This window comes from Canis lupus, chromosome 8 (assembly GCF_048164855.1).
Source record: "Canis lupus baileyi chromosome 8, mCanLup2.hap1, whole genome shotgun sequence".
Lineage (NCBI taxonomy): Eukaryota > Metazoa > Chordata > Mammalia > Carnivora > Canidae > Canis > Canis lupus.
Genome location: NC_132845.1, coordinates 3,224,372 through 3,243,423, shown reverse-complemented (window position 1 = coordinate 3,243,423; position 19,052 = coordinate 3,224,372). Strand labels below are relative to the sequence as shown.

Here is a 19,052-nt window from a genome sequence, read left to right as displayed (position 1 = left end):
AATCCCCAAATTTCAAGCATTTTAAATATAGCTAACATCCCTGAACAGACAAGATCTGCTTTTACTGCCTTCCTATGCCATCTGTGTTAGTTCGCTAGGGCTGCCATAACCTACTACCTTAGACTACGTGGCTTAACCAACAGACACGTATGTTCTCACAGCTCCAGGGGTACTGGTCCCAGATCAAGGTATTGACAAAGCTTCCTTCTGAGGGCTCTGAGGGAGGGGTCCGTTCGCAGCCCCTCTCCTGGTCTGCTGGATGGCTGGGGTCTCGCAGTGCCTTCACCGCATCTTCCCTCCGTGCCTACCTGGGTCCAGATGTGTTCATTTTATAAGACACCAGTCTTATTGGATTGAGGTCTCCCATTTTTAACTTAAATTCCTTCTTTAAAGGCCTCATCTGCAAATATGATCACATACCTGCAAATATGGTCCCATTCGGAAGCACCACAGGTTGAAACGTCGACATCTATATGACTTCTTGGGGTCACACAGTTCAGCCCATAGTGTTCAACAATGTTAGTGAAAAAATAATTTATTGAAGATTTTTTTTTTTTTTTCTGGAACAAAACTTCATACTAAGTGCCGTTTTAAAAAATAGTGGTAGATTGAGTCTTTGGTCTTGATGAAAAATTTAAAATATATAGATATACACATGGAAGAGTTACGGCACATAGTTTGGGTTAGCTCTACAGATCAACGTAGGCACCGGGCCGTCTCACATGCCCGAGAAGCAGAGTGTCCATAACTGGAGTTTACTCAGCAGGAGTGATACTAGGAACAAAACAACTCCTATTTTGCAGATGCAAAAATGAGGGACAAATATGTGGAGGCGCATATATATAAAACCATACGGTGCGTTCCGGGCACAGCGGAGGTGTGCCCAGTATTTCATGATACCCAGTTGACTCTCCCATGACTGCAGCTCCTGGCACTTGGGGAAGGTAGTTTTAGTAGACGGTAGCGTACGGTGGCGCGTTCATTCAGGCAAGTTACAGTGCTTTCAAATGGAACAAGTGGAGGCCTCCTGGGTGCAGGCTCTGTTCTTGGGGCCCCGAATGAGACAGAGACCTATGGCCTCCACCCGGTCAGAACAGAACCTCGTTGGTTCTATGGTTGCAAACAACCATATGAACGGGAACAGCCCGTCCCTTCGCAAGCCCTTCCTTTTGGTAGTGTCCCCCCCTCTACGTGTTAGAGGCAGGGCTTGGAAGGAGACAGGGGCGCAGTGCTCCCCCAGTATAAACTACAATGTGCTATCTCCACTTTCTCTTTTTCCTTCCTTCCTTCCTTCCTTCCTTCCTTCCTTCCTTCCTTCCTTCCTTCCTTCCTTCCTTCCTTTTTCTTTCTTTCTTTCTTTCTTTCTTTCTTTCTTTCTTTCTTTCTTTCTTTCTTTCTTTCTTTCTTTTTTTTTCCTTTCTTTTCCTTTCTTTCCTTTCTTTCCTTTCTTTCTTTCTTTTCTTTCTTTTTCTTTCTTTCTTTCTTTCTTTCTTTCTTTCTTTCTTTCTTTCTTTCTTTCTTTCTTTCTTTCATTTAATTTAAATTTTGAAAGGCAAAACAACGACTAACCTTGCCACCGCCAATGGAATCACTCATTTTCCAGGGAAAAATGCATCTCAAACCACCAAATACAGGGAAGCCAGAAAAATCGTCACATAATCCAAAGTGCACGATGGCAGTTAGGAGGGATCTGCTAGTGCTATGCTGAGTGAGTAAGAGCCCTACCCTAAGATACCCTAAGATAATAAGAGCCCTATATACGGGGATAGGCGTATATATGTGCTGTGTCTTTTACTTTATTAAACTGCTTTCCTGGCTCTGTAAGCTTTGGTTAACAAAATCAATTTACGTTGTGAGATCTGACCACAGAATTCTTACCTCTTAAATACAAACACTATGGGCACTGAATAACACATCATAATTTCAACTCTACTTTTATTAACCATTTTTATCAATAAAAATACTCATTTTGGATACCGGGGTGGCTGTCGGTAAAGTGTCTGCCTGCAGCTCGGGTCATGATCCCGAAGTCCTGGGATCCAAGACCCGCATCGGGCTCCTACTCAGCCTGCTTCTCCCTCTCCCTCAGCTACTCCCCCTGCTTGGGCTCTCCTCTCTCTCTCAAATAAGTGAAATAAAATCTTTGAAAACTATATTCATTTTACTTTTATTGGGATTTTGCACCAGGCTTTATACATTTTCCTTTTTTTAGTTTCAATTTTTGTGTTTGCTTATTTATGTATTTAGGGGAAGAGGGAGGTGCGGGGAGGTGAAGAGGGAGAGGGAGAGAGGGAATCTTAAGCAGGCTCCACGCCCAGAGTGAAGCCCCATGAGGGGATAGATCTTACGACCCTTAGATCATGACCTGAGCCGAAATCAAGAGTCTGATGCTTAACCAACTGAGCCACCGGGCGCCCCAGCTTTATACATATTCTTATATTCAGTGGTCATCGTAGCCTTGTGAAGTTGGTATTGTTTTCTTTGTTTATATGACAAAACTGACCCAGAGAAAAGTTAAAAATGTTGACCCAGAGCACGTGAAACCTAGCGCATCTACTTTGAAGCCTGCATTCTTAATTACTTCCTTCTCTATTATTGTCATAAAATATCTTTTTTTCTTTTTTCTTTGTGTTTGACAAGACCACCCCTATGAATACATTCTGTGCTAAAGGTGGGTATTTGTCTACTTCCTCAGGATGCTAAATCACTTAGAAGCATCACTATGATTATTCATTTAAATGCTGTTTGATGCTCTTGAGGTGGTGTCCCAATTACTCTAACCTTCCTATTAAGACACCAGGCTTCTTTGTTTTCTGTATGCTGAGCAAATATTTCAGCTTGTACACAAAGTAAGATCCAAAGGCTCTGTGGTAATATCTGATAGGAAATCATCTAATCTATTTGATTTTAACACAATTCTGCTCCATTATATGTAATATAGCTATTTTCCAAATAGCTGTGGCTATTCTTATTTATGATGTCCTGATCTGTCCACATATTACTTAATGATCCTCAAAACACCATTAAGCATAGAGACATCAAAAGTATATTTTCCTTTATCTTGGTTTTAAATTTCCTAGCAGCCTAGAAAAAAAAAAAAGAAAGTTTATAAGATCATGGATCATCATATCAAAGCAAATTAGGATGTCAGAAATAGAGCTTTTCCTGGTACTAAGATGCACAAAGAATTTCTCCCATGGATCCTCAGAATGTCAATACATTGATTATAACAGCAGGACCTCAGTAACTTTTCTGATAAAAATGTAACAGGAAGTTTCATATGGCCTTTCTTATATCGTCCCTCAGTGAAGACTTGTGTGATAACACCAAAGCAAGGGTTGGTAAAGGAAATTCAATAGGAATCAAAATAAAGTGGTGATAATGTACAATTTTTTTTTTTTAATATACTGGTCTTACTCTGAAAAGAAAAATTTTAAATAGCTACAGAAATGAATGAATTTCCTTCAGGTAATCTTTTATGAATACTATTTCTGCATGTGAACTTGTAATAATAATTAAACACCAAAGAAGTCAAAGTTCTATTCTCTGGCCAGACCTTAGAGTAGAGAGTATATTATTCACAGAAAGCCCTAGGTCACAAAGCTAATATAATACGATGCTAAAATGGAACCTTCAGCTGAAATCCTAAGGCAACAGATAGCAAAATGAGGTGTAATTCACATCACCTCTGTGGAACTTCTAAAATGTGATTAACCAAGAACCAAATTAGAATACTCCTAAATTTCTCTCCTTCCCTGTAGGACTCTAAGCACTGGAAAAGAGGGATTTTGATGTGCCTTCTTAAGAGAGAGCTGCGTGACATGCTCCAACAGTTACCCATATTTGGTATCACAAATCTTTTTAATTTGTCCATTTCAGTGGATGTCTAGTAGTATGTCAATATGCTTTTGTCTTTAAATTTACATAAAGTAAATAATCACTTCTTGTAGTATAAAATTTTATGGGTTTTGGTAAATGCGTCCTTATGTATTCATACCCATAGCCAAGATACAGAACAGTTCCATCTCTCCAAGAAAGCCCCTCAGGCTGCCCTTCTGTGGTCAACCAGCCTCTCATCCCCCAGGCCCTGGCAAAAACTGATCTGTTCTAAAAAAAAAACAAAAAACAAAAACTAAAAAAACTGATCTATTCTTGACCTCTGCAGTTCTGCTGATTCTGGAATGTCTCGTACATGAGACCATGCATGTAGCTTTCTGAGTGTAGCGTCTTTCACTCAGTAAAATGTATTTGAGATCCAGCCGAGGTATGTATATATGAACAATTGTATTGGCAAATGGTATTGCATTATATGAATTCACCATAGTTTACTGATTCACTAAAGTGACATTTGGGTTATTTCCACTTTTTAATAATTGCCAATAAAACTAATATAGACAGGGATGCCTGGGTAGTTCCACTGGTTAAGTGTCAGACTCTTGGTTTCGGCTCAAGTCATGATCTCATGGGTTGTAAGATCAAGCCCTGCGTCAGGCCCAGCGCTCGGCTCGGAGTCAGCTTGAGATTCTCTGTCTCCCCCCTCATGCATGCTCTCTCTCTCTCTCTCTCAAATAAATAAACAAAATCTTAAGATAATAATATAAACATATACAGGCTTTGGTGTGCATTTTTCTAGGAGTGAGATTACTAGGTCACATGGTAAATGCATGTTTAATTTTATGATCAACTGGTAAACTATTTTCCAAAAGGACCGTACCATCTTTCACTCCCACCAGCGATGTTGGAGAGCTGTAGATGCTCTGATTCCTGCTAGCACTAATCAGTGTTGTTTGTTTTAGCCATTCTAATATATACACACCAGAATCTCACTTTGATTTTTTTCCCCTCATATTCTTAATGACTAATCATGTTCATGTTATCTTTTGACATGCCTATTTACTAAGTATTTTTATTTAATAAAGTGTATTTAGATTTTTTTTGCCCATTTCTTTATTAAGTTCTATGCTTTTACTGAGTTTTGAGACCTTCCTATATATTTTGGATACAAGTCCTCTGTTATTTACACAGTTTTCACTGATTATTTGGCTTGCCATTAATTAATGGTGCTTTTTGCACAGCAAACATTATTTACTTTTGATGCATTCCAGTTTATCAATATCTTCTCATATGACTTGTGTTCTTGTTGTCATATCTGAGAACTCTTAGGCCAATTCAAGGTCTTAAAGATTCCGTTTTCTTCTAGAATGTTTAAGGTTTCATGATTCTCGTTTAGGTCAGTAGTGATTGCTAAGTTACTTTATGTATAAGATGTGTGATATGGGTCAGAGTGGACAGTCTTGCCTTGACCTTCATCTTAGATGGGAAACTTTTTACCCTTACGTCATTAAATATGAAGTCAGATGTAGGGTTCTCATAAAAGTTTTTGTCAGATTGAGAAAGTAGCATTCAATTCTGAGTTTTCTGAAACTTTTTTTATTTTCTCGAATGAAGATAGAATTTTTTCAATGTGCTATCTGCATCCAGAGACTCTCATATATTTTTGTTGTTGTTTGTAAAACAGTGAATTACATTTTTTTTCTTAGTTATACAACTAGCCTTTCAATCCTGGGATGAACCACACTTGGTCATGGTGTATTATTTTAAATATCACTGGATTCATTTTTCCAAATATTTGTCAAAATAGTGTCTGTTTATGAGGGTTTTTTTTCTTTTGTCTTTAGTTTGATATTAAGGATAATGATAGCCTCATAAAATAAATTGGGGAAATTTCCTCCTCCTTCATTTTCAGAAAAAAATTTGTATGTGTGGTATTATTTCTTTCTTAAAATCTTAATATACATGATCCTGAAGTTCCTTGTTCATAATTCTTTAAATTATAAAATTAGTTTCTTTTAGTTGAATATATATTGACTATTCAGATTTTCCTTTTCTTCTAAATCAGTTTGAAAATTCATGTATTTCAAGGAATTTGCCCATTTCATCGAAATCCTTGAGTTAAATGGTAGGTAGTTTTTCTTCTTAATATTTACTTAGTAGCCATTCAGTTGCTCTTATGACTATAGTAACGTTCTCTTTTTTATCTCTGATAGTGGTAATTTGTGTCGTCTTTCTTTTTATTCTTTATCAGTATGGCTAAGTTTTATCCCTTTCAGTAATCTTTTGAAAGACTGGCTTTTGGTATCATTGATTCTCTCTATTGATTGTCCATTTTTAACTTTGCTGATTTTCACTCTTTATTATTTTCACAACTCTATTCACTTTAGGTCTTGTTATTTTTCTAGCTTCTTAAGGTTGAAGCTTACAGGACTGATTTTAGACTTTTATTCTGATGTTGTACTGTTGTCAGCTGGATTATATAGTTTCAGATAAAAAGTCTGAAAAATACTTATTTCTCTTTCTTCACACGTAGTGTGTATTTTGTCTCTGGCTGCTTTTTGGATTTTCTTCCCTTCTCTGATTTTCAGAAACTTGGTTATTATGTGCTTTTGAGTAATTTTATTTATGTTTATCCGGCTTGAAGATTTTTGACTTTTTGGATTTGCCATTTTATTGTACACATCAAATTTGGAAAAAATTCAGCCTTCGTTTCTTCAAATATTTTTTTCTACCCACTTCACAGGGCCCCAATATCCATATATAAGAAGTTTTTATATTGTTCCATATGACACTGAGATTTCTATTTAATTGATTATTAATATTTTTTTCGCTCTTTACTTCAGTTTGGATATATGCTAAATACTCTTGCTTTCAAGTTTAATAGTTTTTTCTTCAGTGTCTACTCTGCTGTTAATTTCAGCCAAATAGTATTTCACCTGAGATATTTTGTGTTTCTATGTCAAGAACCTTCATTGGATTTTTTTTTCTATTTTCCATTCTTTTCCTCATTATATCCACATTTTACCTTAAATACTTGAACATAGTTATAATGAAGGCAATTTAATTTTTTTTGTCAGACCTATCATTTCTATCATTTCTAGATCTCTTTCTATTGACTGATTTTTCTCCTAGTTATTGTTCACAGTTTCCTGCCTATTTGAATATATAGTCATTTTTTTTAACTGGATACTGAACATTGTGTAATTAGCCTGTGGTTGTCTAGGGTGTGTTTCATTCCTTTAAAAAGTGTTGGACTTTTTCTTACATGAACCTGTATAACTTATAGATAATTTTGGCCCATTGAACCTTGTTTGTAAGCTTTAAAGAGCAGATGTAGAAGGGTCTTTACCCCAGTTTTTGTTTTGTTTTGTTTTGTTTTTTGTTGTTGTTGTTTTTTGTCCTTACTAAGACATAAGCCCTCTGGAGTCCCCACTGAATAATTACAGAGGCCTGCCCATTCTGGTCAGAGATCAAATGTCATCTCAGCTTGTTCAAACTCTAGGGATTGTTCACCTTACAAATTCTCCAATTATTCTTTTCCTAACACTTTGGGATTTCTCCCTATGCGTATACAGCCTAATCTGCAGATAAGGAAGCACCTATAGATATCTGTGGTATTTTTTTGTCACGGCGTTTCTTCTGTTTCAAACTCTGCATGACTGTATGTGACATATCAGAATTCCAGTCTTTCTTTGCTCAACTCAACAATATCATTGGGCTCAGGGAGGCGAAAATTGCCTCTGGAGAGTAAGTTACAGAGATCAATTGTAGGGCTCACCTTGCTTGCTTCAGGGGTCATAGTCTTGTGCCGCCTGTTGTCCAATGTCTGAAACGAGTTGTTTTATATAGTTTATCCGTTTCTCTTGGCTTATGGCAAGGAGGTAGGTTTGATCTTTATTCCCAAATGTAACTGGGAGCAGAATTCCAGGGTTCTCTTTAAAATATAATATTTTAAAATATTCAATATTTAAAATATTCAATATGTTAGACTCTTCTACTTCTAGCACTGTAATTATTCTTTAAGTTAAGGGGAAAACATAGTTCTTCAGAGGCATACAAGGTCTTCCACGACATGAATGCTCTGGCCTGACCAAATTTTTCTTTTTTCTTTTTTCTTGAAGTTATACCAGCACAATTATGACAGCATAATAGTATCTATATTTACTTCAAATATACTTAACACTTTACTGAAATTGCCTGCTTATACTTTTGTTTCCATTGTAAACTATTGGCTCTTTGAAATGGAAACAGTTTTGTTCCCTGGTCAGTGATCTTGGCTCAATTAATGTCATTTGAATGGAAGGAAAGAAGCCAGGCAGGCAGGAAGGAAATGATTGTGAGCTGACTTAAGAACTTTCCTTCATTAATGTCTGGTGGACTATTATATATGGGTAACAAAACCAATCAAAATGCTGAGCTTTTTATTTACTGGTTGCTTTTGTTTGCTTCTGAAACCTCTGTTGCAATCATTTCAGTAGGTGGCTTCCACAATTTTATTTGCCCATACACCTTCCTCTCATTGCTCTTACTTCTGTGCTCTAACAACACTTCTTCAAATCACCTGCTAGGTTTGTAGTACATTCTCCTGAAAAGCATTTGCTTCCAAAATAATGTCTTAATTAAATTTATTTTTCTGAGCTTCACTCATATTTTTCAGAGGTATTAATGAACTCAGCAACTTTATCAGTTCAACCACACATTTTCTTTTCCTGCTGTCTTTGAAAATTATAGGCAAATCACAATGTGTATGTGTGAAGTAACTGCAAGTTTAATGAACAAATCTAGTGGGCGGAATAATGGCCCCCAGAGATGTCCACATCCCAATCCCTGGAAGCTGTGACTATGTTACCTCACATGATAAAGAGATTTTGTAGATGTGATTAAAATTAAGAACTAAATATGAGAAGATTATCTTGCATTAGGCCCAAATGAATCACATGAGTTCTTAAAAGTAGAAGAGGATCTTTCAGAGAGATACACCTGGAGAAGAAGCCCTGAAGATTCAAAGTGGGAAAGGACTTAACCTACCATTTACTGGCTTGGAAGATGAAAGAAGGAGCTATGAGGCAAGGAATGAGGGGAACCACTAGAAGCTAGACATGGCCTTCCACCAAGGAAATGAGGTTCTCAGTATCATAGCAGCAAGAAACTTAATTCTCCCAATGACCTGAATGAGCAAATGAGCTTCCAGAAAGGAATCCTGTGCTGCTGACACTTTGATTTTAGTTCAAGGAGGCCCTGTTTGAGTTCTATATTGTTTCTGTAACAAATCACTACAAAGTTAGTAGCTTAAAACACTTCTGCTTTATACTTTAGAGTTCAGAAATCTGATACTGGTCTCACTGGATTAAAAGGAAAGTATTGACAGGCTGTGTTCTTTTTTTAAGCTCTGGAGGAGAATCAATTTTTTGCTGTCAGCTGAGGGCCATTCCCACTTTCCAGAGGACACAGCTTTCCTTGGCTTGTGTTCCACTTTCTCCATCTTCCTCACATCTTACTGACCCACTCTTCCACACGCTACACTTAAAAACTTATGATTAGACTGAGCTCTCCATTATCGTCTATCACAAGGTACTTTAGACATTTGCAAAGTCCTTTTTTCCATGAAAGTCACAGATTCCAAATATTTGGACATGAATATCTTTGGAGGACACTTTATTCCAGTTACCATGGACCTGTTCTGGACTTCTGACTTACAGAAATATAAGCTGGTAAATTTATATGATTTTAAACGAGCAAATTTATGGTCATTTGTTATGGCATCTTGGAAAACTAAGAATTCCGATATTCAATTATTATCCATATAGTGATTTATAGTTGTAAAAGCAAGGATTACATATATATGGTCTAATTTAGTTCTTACAGTGAATAAACATTTTCATTATTACCATATTCAAATGAGAAAACTAATACAGCATTTCAATGGCATATAAATCAGGCATGTAAGTTTTGGAATTCTGACTTTCATATCTGTCACTGGGTCCATTAACAAAATAACTGCTTTAACCATATAGAGTCTTATTCTATATAATGGAATACCTGATGCATTTACCTAAGGTTAACTGATGAATTCGCAATGAAAAGCACTCATTGGGGCACCTGGGTGACTCAGTCACTTAAGTGTTCAACTCTTGATTTTGGCTCTGGTCATGATCCCAGGGATGTGAGATTGAGTCCAGCATCAGGCTCCGCACTCAGTGGGGAGTCTGCTTGAGAGTCTCTCTCTTCTTCTGCCTCTCCTCCTACTTACACTCTCTCTAAAATAAAGGAACAAATTAAAAAAAAAAAAAAAGAAAAAAAGCATTTATCATGGTACCTTACACATAATAAGGAATCAATAAAAATAAACATTATTTTTATTTATTGATGCCATGGGTAATAATTGTTTGAAGAAGAAAGCTAATCTCTAATGAAATGTCATATTTTCTGGACTATCACGTAATTTTTCTTTAATGATAGAGTCAACAAATGTGCATAGAGCCCATATTAAACATGGAATAAGATGTAGCCTTTATTATCACAGAATTTTTTTAAAGATGTATTTATTTATTTAGGAAAGAGAGCATGGACACATAAGCTGGGAGAGGGGCAGGAGGAGAGGGGGAGACTCTCAAGCAGACTCCCTGCTGAGCATGAAATCTAGCACCAGGCTTGATCTCAGAACTCTGAGATCATGGCCTGAGCTGAAACCAAGAGTCTAAAGCTTAACTGACTGAGCCACCCAGGCATCCCTATATCACAATATCTATAGTATAACAGAAAGACGAGTATTTTTTAAGTCGGTAATAATAATAGTGAATGTGTCTGTGCCACATAACATTAGTGCAGGCTTTTTGGTTTTATTTTTCAAAGTACATAACATGGAGCTACGAGACTGAATAGTCATGAAATAAAGAAAGGTTCCTCTGTGCAGATATTGCTTAATCATACCTGTGAGATGAGAAGAAGTTATCAGGGAGAACTGAAGGATAAAGAATCCAGGCAGCAGAAAGAGGAACATATAAAGAGAAAGCAGCCTATGAGGATCTATCTCAGCCTGTGATCCCTATCAGAAACTCAAAGTTAAAAGCTATCTTTCAATGCTGCTTTAGAGCAATAATATATATATATATACACACACCTCCATATCCATCCCCCAGGGACATTCAATAGATACGAAATAGGAATGTTCATGTGACATTGTAATACTGAAAATAAATTAGACCCTAATAAATTTATTTTTACAAAGTTTCCCATTTTTTTACCCTTTCACACATGACTCTTCATTTTTAACTACATTTTTTACTCCATTTTTACTTCATTTTCAACTATTTTTTTCAACTAGGTGATTTAATCCTTATATATCAATTTTACCCATACTTTATTTTTCATTTGATATCTCCTGACTTTATAATTCAAGTTCCACTTTAAGAATTCTTGGATGTGAAGAAGGATTTTGTCCTCCCTATATTTCACTAGTTTTTACAGACACTAGTAAGCCTAGATAATCTTCATTATAAGGGTGAAAATAAGATAAAAAAGAAGGAAACAGTAGAAAATCAATATTATATTAGTATCAGGAGTCAGATAAGGGTATTAGGTTGAGCAAAGGAAATAGTTATAAAATCATATTTTAAGAATCTGAATTTAAGGACAATTGCTGCTTTTGAAAGCTCACCTCTGTGTACCTGAAATAGTGTCTCAGCCACCTATCACCTTGGAAGTGTAACTTCCTTGTCCACAATGTAGGAGCAGCTAGTCAAATGGAGAAATAGCGTAGTCATCTATATTCTAAACACTCCAGGTATCAATTAATGAAGTCAAAGCTACCTGAGGACAAACAGTGTGGTGACTAGCATTGGCCCAGACAAGAGAGCCCACAGGAAAAATATTTTTTTGTTGCTGACAAAGATTTTAGATTTGGAGCACTGTAACTAAATTTCATTTTGCTTTATTCATATACAATGAAATCCTCTTACGAGCTTTCTAACTTCTACAGCATTACAGTAGGTTTGGCAAGAGAGTAAGATGAAAACAAAAATAAGGTCGACTTTTCAAAATATGCCATTTAATGGAATCATTGTGTCATTTTCCAGTTCTCTTTGGTATGCATTGAAATGTGATTTTTCAAGACTTGGTTAAGGAGGGAGAAGAGCCACTCCCCCTGGAAAGTCACATAGGCCCATTCTTTCTCCATAGCTCTGATGATCAGGATCCTTCCTGCCTGAGGAGTCTCTGCTTCCAAATAAGTAAAAATTCTATTCAGAATAGAATCTTTATTTAAAAATTTTGTTCATTTGCAACTATTTTTTTTCATCTGTGATTATGTCTTTATGTTTTTACTCTAGTGCTATTTTTTTGGTCAAAAAAAGAATATTTTCCCTGGAATATTAAAAACTAAGGACAATTTCATTTTTATAACCACTTAACTTTTAGTCTGAGAACGATATTTTTTTCCGGAAGCTTACTGGATCAGTTATATATAGTAAATACAGTGTGCCTCTCTTAAAAAATTAATGACTTTGGGAGCTGAGATGCGGCAATGGTTTCATGTAGCTCTATCCTCTTATCAAGCCATCTGGCTTGAAACCTTGAGAATGAGCATGAGATTTTCCCAAAAGAAAAGCAACATTTAGTTAGGTTAAGTGTCAACTTGCTAGCTTACACTGTATAAAAGTCAATATGTACCAAGCCATATTAGTGAGTTTCATCTATACTGCGAGAAGGTTGTTGAACTCAATTACAGAAATGTGCAGAGCTCTATTTGATGTGTGACGAGGTTAGGAGACCACAATCAATTAAAAAGAACACATGTATATCCTGTTCTGGGGAAACGGTTGTTATAGTATCCCTTGTTCAGTTTCTGCTTTTTTCTCTGACTTTTCCTCTGAACATAGGAGAACAAAGGGTTTAATAATTCCCCAGTTTCATTTGGGATTGTTTTGTCAGCAGTACCTAATAGGAAGACATGAGATTGTTATTTTATTTGAATGAAGCCTCAGGCGGCTACCATTAAACATACTTTTCTTTCTTGTAGCAAAACCATTTGAAAATGGACAATATTTGGACATCTATGGAATTACAAGGGACCAGGCCGGAGAATATGAATGCAGTGCGGAAAATGATGTGTCATTCCCAGACGTGAAAAAAGTAAAAGTTGTCGTAAACTGTAAGTCCTGGAACCTTTTATCAACATAACTGTAGAGGAAAGGTGAACATCTGAAATATACTGTCTGAATTTGTGTTGCTGTGTTTTGAGAGGTGCTCTTATTGACAAAGACCCCCTATTGACAGTGAAAGTGTGTACATGTTGGAATTTTGATCACATTGTTTTATGTTACATCAGTTGTCCCAAGTAATCCCAGAATAATTCAGTTTGATGTGCAAATGGAAACATTTCCAATATCACTGTAGTCCGCGGCATTCTAAACTGTGGTATCTTTATCTCTAGAGCACTATAGGCACATGGCATTTCCTTTGTTCTCATGGGTTTCACGTGGAGTATATTCTGATTAAATTTAAGTGTGAAACTCCCAGTCAAACCTGATGGAAATTAAGTATGCTGGTCTGTACTCAAAGAGAAAAGCTGTTGCTGTGACAGTTTTATTCCTTGGGTTATTCAATTCTATTTAGTCAGAAAAATATTGAGAAAATTAATAAAGAATTTTTCCAGGAGCATCATTATTAGGAAGTTAGAATAATAAGAGATACCTGCAGAACTACCAACGTTACACCCTCTCTCAATGTACCTCAAACACTGATGAAAGATATTTTTCACTAACATCTTATTTTATATCTGATGATCCCACTAGCAATGAATGAAATAGTCTGTACTTTTCAAAAATGCCTCCTTATTAGTCTTTCATAAGTTTTCATATTAATGTATTCAAATAAGATACTTTTAGGATAACAGTATTTTACCAAAACTGTTTATAAACTAAAGATTCCTATTTCTTCATTCACTTAGATATCTTTCTGTATATGGCCATTGCTAATAATATACATATCATTAGAAGAAGGAATCATTCCAAATATATCCCAAAATGTTTAAACCAAGTAGTTTTTTTTTTCATACTAATATGAATCTTTCAATTTCATGGGCCAAAAATTAACTATCAAAACACACCTGGCAGTTGAATGTCTGCCAGGGCAAATCACTGCCATCAACTAACATTTGTCAGTGACTTATCTATGTATTTGGGGTTGAACTATCTCTTTGAGACTCAAGGGGCAGTTTCCAGTTTCTCATATTCTGTAGACAAAGTTAGCAAATTGACCCAAAAAGCTCAACAGAAATGGAAAAATCAACTCTACTAAATCAGAATCTATGGGGTATATGACCTGGAAATTTGCATTTATAGTAAGTTTCTACTGATTCGCAGGATGCATGTTGCAGAGGGCCACCGCTCATTCCTCTGGAACACTCTGAAATAAGATATAATAAGCAAGTAAAAATTCCTGATTTTTTAATCCAGAACTGTATTTATCTGAATATGAGCCTACTGGTTTTATTGTTAGAAGGTTGGAAAAAGGGCAGCCCGGGTGGCTCAGCAGTTTAGTGCTGCCTTCAGCCCAGGGCATGATCCTGGAGTCCAGGGATCGAGTCCCACGTCGGGCTCCCTGCATGGAGCCTGCTTCTCCCTCTGCCTGTGTCTCTGCCGCTCTCTCTCTCTGTGTCTCTCATGAATGAATAAATAATTAAAAAAAAAAAAAGGTTGGAAAAAGATATAAAGAAGTAATATTTTTAGTAGGGAACACTAAGAAATGAAAAGGAGAGTCAAACTGTCAGATCAGCAAGGCCCCTCACCCAGTAATGGAGTCCCTCCAGCCCCCAGACTCAATACGTCTTTAAAAGGATGTCTCTAAAGGGGATAGACTTGAAGACCCAGCTGTTGTATGGATTCTCCTGGACCCATACTCCGTGTATAACCTACACTTTCCCTTGTATTCACACTTTCTCTTTCATCCTTTTTATCCTTCTGTCTTTAATTCATTGTCACTTATCATTTAATCAGATCCTCTTTTTTCCCGGAGAAGTGGGAACCTTAGACAAAAAAAGTCAACTCAGGAGGCAGACATGGGGAGAGGAACTAAATTAAAAGAAAAATAGACCAACCCAATGAGTCATCATCTAAAGGATAAGAGTGGAGAAGAGAATCTACTTACAAACCAGAAACTGGGGAAGAAAATGGCAAGAAATGTGAAAGATCTGCCACAATTTCATGGATGCTGGCAGAAAGCAGAGACAAAGGGTAGTTTATTACTCATAGTAATAGCAGTAGCCAGAGTATCGTCATCTTTTGCATCAGTTCCCCAAACTCCACTTACTATAGGGTGACATGATGAGGGCCAGCTGACACCTATACACACCATGGGTCTGTGTCCTAAGCTCCTTGAATTTAGGAAACCTATTTTTTTTAACAATGGCACCAAGCAAACCTGCCCTTTGCTGCAGAGGGAGAATTTATCTTTATTATTATACTGGACTGTAACGTGCTCTTTGCTCCAGAGATAGAACTTCTGTATTTCAAGACTGTTCCCTATGCAAACATTCTCAAAAAGATAGTCAAGAACAAAAGCAAGCATTCAGTGTTTCAGCTTCCAAGACATGCATAAATAGGAGAAAGTTAAGGAGAAATTGTCTTTTGATACAGGACAGGAGCAAAAAAGTTTGAAGGAGAGCCTAGAGATATTCCATCAGCTGGAAAGGGTGCTTCAGTGGCTTTTGTAGGGTTCCAGACACCTAAGAATAGGTAGGAAAGAAGACTTTGTTAATTGACTTTCATTTAAGAAGGAAAACAGGAAGGAAAAGATGAAAAGTTTAAAAAAAAAAAAGTTAAGAAGGTGCTTTTTAAATGATAACTACAGGGGCACCTGGGTGGCTTAGTCAGTTGAGCCAGAACTCTTGACTTCAGCTCAGGTTATGATCTCAGGGCAGGCTCCAGGTGCAGCAGGGAACCGGTTGGGATTCTTTCTTCCTCTTCCTCTGCCCCTCCACGCTCTCTCTCTCTCATTCTCTTGCTCTAAAATAAATAAATAAATAATAAATAAATAAATAAATAAATAAATAAATAATCAATCTTTAAAAAAAATAAATTATACCTCCAGGCTATCTTTTTAAAGAATTTTCAGTTAGATAAAGTATGGTCATAAATGGAAATATCAGTGCCCACATAACATTAACATAGCTCACATCTTTTAAAAAAGTAAACCCACCAGAACTTTTTAATGATTTTAAACAGTATTGTCTTCTGTTGCTTCCCAAATTATACCTCTGATAGCTCACTTTTCCCTAAATGTGCTATAAAGAATTGGGTTTAATACTGATTGATTAACTAGATTCATACCTATGGAATCAATATTTTATGTAAGAGATGAGTTGTGTTCAGACTTCTGGTCAAGACCTAAATTTTGCCTTAGTTTGGAATGGTTAGGTCACACATATACCAGCGATTTCTAAGCCGTGTAGGTGTGTAAGTGTATGCCTATATATGTTCCTGGTTATGAGGAGGTTTGGAAAGTGTTAATTTTGTGAATTTGTCCCTTTAAAAGTCAAAAATCGGGCACTATCTATGGATTTCACTGAGCTGATTTCCCAAAGGAAATTAGCCAAAGCCTACTGAATAAACTTTAGTTTGTCAAATCCCAAAATTGAGCACAGTGGTCTATGTTACCAGCACGGAACTGCACATCTCCTGATAACCTGAAGATTCCCTGAAGATAGAATCATGCCAAGCCGAAGGCAGAGCTTCTTTTCACTGTTATTAATCAATATGATGTGCATATAGAATTGCAGTAGCTTTGTGAGTTATAATTTGAAGAGAAACTTTGTCCCTTTTCCCAGGTGGGGTTCAAGATGAAATGTAATAAATTTTCATAAGCTCTGGTAGATTCAGTTATGCGGTAAGTTAATTTGAGAAAGGGATTTAGGTTCTCTTCAAGTTAGAAATGTTTAATATTTTACTATTTATCTAAAATGTCTGCCCTATTTAATACACACACACACACACACACACATGCATGTGTCTAAAAACCACACACATACAATAAATAACATATTTGCCACATACTTTGTACCTATAGTACTTTGATGTGGATTTCTATCCAATTTAATTAATCAGCGATATAGTGAAATCACTAGGATAAACTTATTTAATACAGATTGAATGAGGTGGTTGCTTGAGTAAATCAGCATATTTTGAATTATTTACAGAAAGACTTACTATAGATAGGAAGAAATCTATAGGATAGGAGGATTCTATGCAAAAGCTTGTTTCTGAGTAGGGAGATTTTGTGGGTGATTATTCTCCTTACCTTTATGTGTATTTTCTCTTACTCTTTTATATATACATGTAAAGTTATATACATATGTATATATAAAAATTTCTGTGTGTAAACATATTCACATCTACATACATACGTACGGTAAGTATGTGTACATATTTCTTGTCAAATTGAAAAACAAACGAAAATAATAAAAAAGAAGTTGTGACCTTTATTATAGCCGGACCCTGAGAGATTTAAAAAGCACATACACACACCAAACAAGAAAGAACAAATTTAAACTGGTTGATTAGCTAAGCCAGAGGGAGCTAGTGGATTAAATTTGAACAGATTCTGTTTTTAATTGCATCCATATTCTATTCCTAGAAGCAGCCTAGAAGAGTCTAGTCTCATAATTTTAATTGTTAATTAAAAATAGAAGAGTGGATGAGTTTCAGAAAGCTCATATATTCAACTGAGGTGGGAAAGATGCAAACCGGTGAAGATCTGGTTCAGAAAGAAGACACCAGAGTCTAGAAAATCAGCAATGCTAACTCATTGGAAGCCAAAGCTAGAATCTGGAAAATTTAGAAAGTATCACAGACTAATAAAGGACTGTAGATCTCTATAGGGAAGCGGAATCCCAGATATTAGAAATCAGGAAAGCCTGTAAGACCTAGCCCTTTGAGATGATGCTGTCAGAGGAAGGGGGTAGAGTTCTCCTCTGCTCTTGTGACAAGCTGTTTGTTCTACACCCTATTTATGTATATTCTTTCAGTTAATGGTAACTGTTTGGGAAATAGTGGGCCTTACGGTCAGAGATTACTTACTTGAATACCCGTTGTCTCATTTACTGAATTTTCAGGGAAACCACATCACCTCTCTGAGTCTCAATTTTCAGTTCTGTAACTTAGGGCAATAGTACGTAATTTTCACGGTTTGGGTAAGGGTTACATGAAATGATGGACATATATGGTGTCTGGCTCACTGCAGGCAATTGAAAAAAAAAATCTCTCTCTCTCTCTCTCTCTCTCTCTCTCTGTGTCTCTCCTTGTATATATTTACTCTAGAATGCAAGCTCTATGTAGTAAGCGATTTTCCTTTCCTTTTACAATGATGTGTTCTTATCATATAGACTAGCACCTGGTCCATGGGAGACACCCAAAAAAGTAGTCTTTGATTGAATGAATTACTAAAAAGATTGGTGTTCTCCTAGTGAATCATTCTACTAGACATAAGAAAAAAAAATACTATATTTGCTCCATGATTACATTTTTTCTCCCAAGATAGTAAGTAAATAGATGTTGAGTAATTTACTTTCAATACAGATTTTTAACCAAATTTTTCAGTGATAACTTGACATTTATATAGTGCTTTCACCCAAAAAGAGGAAACACTAATTCAATTTTTTTATACCTAAGAAAACTGAGGTTCAAGGAGATTAAAACATTTAATAACGTCCCTTCTTTTCAAGAACAAAACAGACATGAACAAAAGAAGGTTAATTAACCAGAAAAAATAGAGGGTCAACTGGATTAAGGTAAAAAGAGGTCTCAACATTACTTCAATTTTCACTGATGACAGTCAGATTTCATATTGATTATTTTATTTGGTATCAGGAATTACTTTGCACACACAATTTCTAGTAAAATATAATTGAATATTCTTCCTATGGTCAAACAGTAAAGATATTTTTGGGTGTACTGTGAACTAAGTTTTCATCCAATAAATCATAGGCACATATTTGTGCATTATTTTGCATCTTATACATATTCATTTATGCAAATGTGCACTTTATCTTCCAATATAACTAGCTCCAAACATGTGGGAAAGAATGTACCAATTAGTGTAACTTAGTACAATTGTATCAAAGCTTGAAATGAGGGGCCACTGGGGAGACAGAGGAGGAGGCTTTCTAGGGAAATGACCAGTTTTTTTTAGTCTATTCACAAGTTTTCTCCAAAACCTTGGAAGTT

At 36.1% G+C, this 19,052-nt stretch overlaps 1 protein-coding gene across 2 annotated transcripts in view; it reads left to right on the top strand.

The window, feature by feature from the left end:
• The window catches only part of NEGR1 (neuronal growth regulator 1), an 812,983-nt gene that overhangs the window by 527,777 nt on the left and 266,154 nt on the right, over positions 1 to 19,052 (top strand). For both annotated transcript variants that reach the window (XM_072834066.1, XM_072834067.1), the window contains exon 4: positions 12,851 to 12,982. In XM_072834066.1, the coding sequence (XP_072690167.1) occupies positions 12,851 to 12,982 (132 nt within the window). The remainder of the gene's footprint in view (positions 1 to 12,850; positions 12,983 to 19,052) is intronic.